Source organism: Penaeus monodon, chromosome 22 (genome assembly GCF_015228065.2).
Source record: "Penaeus monodon isolate SGIC_2016 chromosome 22, NSTDA_Pmon_1, whole genome shotgun sequence".
NCBI lineage: Eukaryota > Metazoa > Arthropoda > Malacostraca > Decapoda > Penaeidae > Penaeus > Penaeus monodon.
This window is the reverse complement of record NC_051407.1, coordinates 19,463,354-19,464,495: the sequence shown is the minus strand read 5'-3', so window position 1 is coordinate 19,464,495 and position 1,142 is coordinate 19,463,354. Positions and strand designations below refer to the sequence as shown.

At 40.1% G+C, this 1,142-nt stretch overlaps 1 protein-coding gene across 1 annotated transcript in view; it reads right to left on the bottom strand.

Moving 5' to 3' along the window:
- Positions 1-1,142, bottom strand: part of LOC119587349 (GTPase-activating Rap/Ran-GAP domain-like protein 3) — a 420,180-nt gene that overhangs the window by 3,683 nt on the left and 415,355 nt on the right. The window contains exons 20-22 of the mRNA XM_037936096.1: positions 1,003-1,099; positions 496-639; positions 75-155 (exon numbers count right to left, since the gene is read on the bottom strand). Coding sequence (XP_037792024.1) covers positions 75-155; positions 496-639; positions 1,003-1,099 — 322 coding nt within the window. The remainder of the gene's footprint in view (positions 1-74; positions 156-495; positions 640-1,002; positions 1,100-1,142) is intronic.

Here is a 1,142-nt window from a genome sequence, read left to right as displayed (position 1 = left end):
CACGCAAACACATATCATGATTGTGCGTCTGTGCAGGTATACAAAATCTTTACAATCCCGACTCGTAAACCCACCAATGGCTTCTGGGACAGAGTTCCACTGGAAGTCAAACTCATTGGAACACTCCTCCGTCAGCTTCTGGAAGTGGCATGTGTCTGGCAGAGAAGGAAAAATGAAAATGTTCGTTAAATATTACTTCCGGGGATGATTTAACAGCAATAAATATAATTTATTTCTGGTTATTAATTCAGTTATTGATTCTGTTGATGGATTTTTGAGTGGCGTGTCACCTCTTATTATGACAAAGTGTGCAAAAGCTTATGATATGTCTATAATTATCTCTATATATCACATACAAACACACATACAAGGACACTATATTCCCAACATCCGCATGACGACATCCTAGACTTAAAAATATGGTAACCCTCTCCCTTAGTTATATCCTTCATCATTCACAGCATAGGTTATAAACATCGTCAGTCACGTGCTTACTGTTATGGCATAGGAGCAGCTCAGCCTCATCGTCTTCGTATATGTCGAGAGCAGCGACGAGGTTGACCTTCGACGCGTCAATGTGGTGTAGCTTTATTATCTCACCTGTCCGTTCGCTCACGAGGTCCCACTGGTGCTTATAACCTTTTGCATGAGAGGGAATATATGGGTAAAGTTATTTCTTGTGATAGGTCTTAGTCTCCCCTCTAGTGATATGCTACATTTGATTTTAAATTTTTAAATATTATAGATAATGCTAACTTTACTGATATGCATTCGTCTATCTTATAGTATATTCAGTTATAAATTAGTCGTACGGTAAATTCCAAAGTCACACTATTGGTATATTCGCTCCAATAATAATACGAATAAACTCGACAAAATGTAAACACATCCGGCCTTTTAACCGTGTTCTCTCAAGGTAAACCGTAAAGGGTAAACCATAAGCTACAGGTCAAAAACTTATTTAAACTGCATGCTGCATTCTGGACAAACACGAGACTTTACCAATGCAAATTTTGTTGTCGCTGAGTCCACCTGCCGAAGACACCAGAGGGGAATCCACCAGCGTTATGAGGGACGGGGACTCGGCCACGGAAATCTCCTGTCGAGGTACAAGCACTTATCATTTCTGCTTTGGCTAGGCT